Source organism: Sitophilus oryzae, unplaced genomic scaffold, assembly GCF_002938485.1.
Source record: "Sitophilus oryzae breed Bouriz unplaced genomic scaffold, Soryzae_2.0 scaffold_1179_pilon_pilon, whole genome shotgun sequence".
NCBI lineage: Eukaryota > Metazoa > Arthropoda > Insecta > Coleoptera > Curculionidae > Sitophilus > Sitophilus oryzae.
In genome coordinates this window covers 2,288,254-2,289,814 of record NW_022145814.1, presented here as the reverse complement: position 1 = coordinate 2,289,814, position 1,561 = coordinate 2,288,254, and the positions used below count along the sequence as shown (strand labels likewise).

The 1,561-nt window shown below is 33.9% G+C and overlaps 1 protein-coding gene across 1 annotated transcript; it reads left to right on the top strand.

The window, feature by feature from the left end:
* The first annotated feature begins 359 nt into the window (after positions 1–359).
* Positions 360–752, top strand: LOC115891360 (histone H3.3-like). Its single transcript, XM_030911812.1, has one exon. It carries the CDS (start codon positions 360–362, stop codon positions 750–752), a length of 393 nt encoding a protein of 130 aa, XP_030767672.1.
* The last annotated feature ends 809 nt before the right edge of the window (positions 753–1,561 follow it).

Here is a 1,561-nt window from a genome sequence, read left to right as displayed (position 1 = left end):
GATAATGATATCGATACATTCTTACCATCCCTACCACCCTCCCTTCCATCAAAATTGGCGCCAAAACTCAAAAAATATAACCTCTTTGGCAGAATGTAACCGTTAAACCGATTTTTTAGAGACAACTTTCTGCCGTTTTCTGTTTTTGGAAGCTCAAGAAGCAAGTTTTTACTATTTTTTAACCGAATATTTTGCAAAAAAAGTTTTAAACAGAAGGAAAAGACACCGCAATTCGAATTAAACTGGGACTAACTTGGACTAAGTATCCAAGGTATGAAAGAAATATTTTTTTTTAACTTGTATAAAATTGTTTTTCTGAATGAAATCTTTATGGATTTTTTCTCTCATCTCTGTTGTAGATGGTCCGAAATAGCCGCACTCCGTCGAAAAAGAAAAACGGCACCACGTTCTACTACGTAAACAACGTTAAACTGGCCTGTACGAAGAAAATGATTGGACAAATGAATAGACTGCAACGGAGCACCGACACCCTAATACCGAGGTTGTCCTTCGGCCGGGTCGTACGTGAAATAATGCAAGACTACATGGACGATTTAAAGATACAACTGACGGCGCTGCAAGCCATACAGGAAGCGGCCGAAACTTACCTTGTACAGCTATTTACCGACTCGTACAAGTGCAGCAGACACGCCAAACGAGTCACGCTATACGCCAAAGATATGCATTTGGTTTTATTTCTGAGAGGCGAATCGGACCCGGGCTTTGGCACTGTTAAAAGGGGAACCATTTAAACTGACAAGTATTTTTTTAATATACTCCTTTTTTATGTTTTACAAATATAGCCAGTGTTCTAGGCAAGAATGTATTATGAACAACACAAAGTTGACCGATATGATGTTCATATCGAAAATTTTAGATAGATGAGAGAGAGAGAAACAAATATTTTTATGTATTTTTTAATATGTACTTATGTGTTTTAAAAGAAACTTTATACCTACAAAGTCCTATCGAAGGCAAATTTTAAATGTATTTTTACAGGTAGATATATCAAGGCGATTCTAATATACAGGGTGTCAAAAAAATAGTGTATCTAACTTCGGTGGTTCTACAGATAAAAATAAAACAAAAAGTTCCTATGAACATATGTCTTAAAATGCTTCCTGAAGAAATTACAGCCTTCGAAAGATTAAATAAAAAAAATATATTTTGTTTATTTTTAAGAACATTGGTAAACCGTTTTTCTTGAAATTTGGTACTCTTAAACATATTTTAATGCCAAAGCGAATGGCGATAGTGTAAAATTCCGTAACAGCCCTGAAAGGGTACTTTCCATTAGAGTAGAGTACTACTGGTGGTACTTCTTTTATCCTTATAAATGCTGTAATTTTAATAAATGAAAATTAAAACTAGGACTTTTTATGTTAAAAAGTTGCTCTTCATCTAGTTCAAAACAGTGAACAGTTTTCAAGATATTTTCAACAACGCAAATATCTTGAAAACCGTTCACTGTTTTGAACTAAACAAAGGGCACCTTTTTACATAAAAAAGTTCTAGCTTTAATTTCCATTTATTGAAATTACAGTATCTATAACGATAAAAG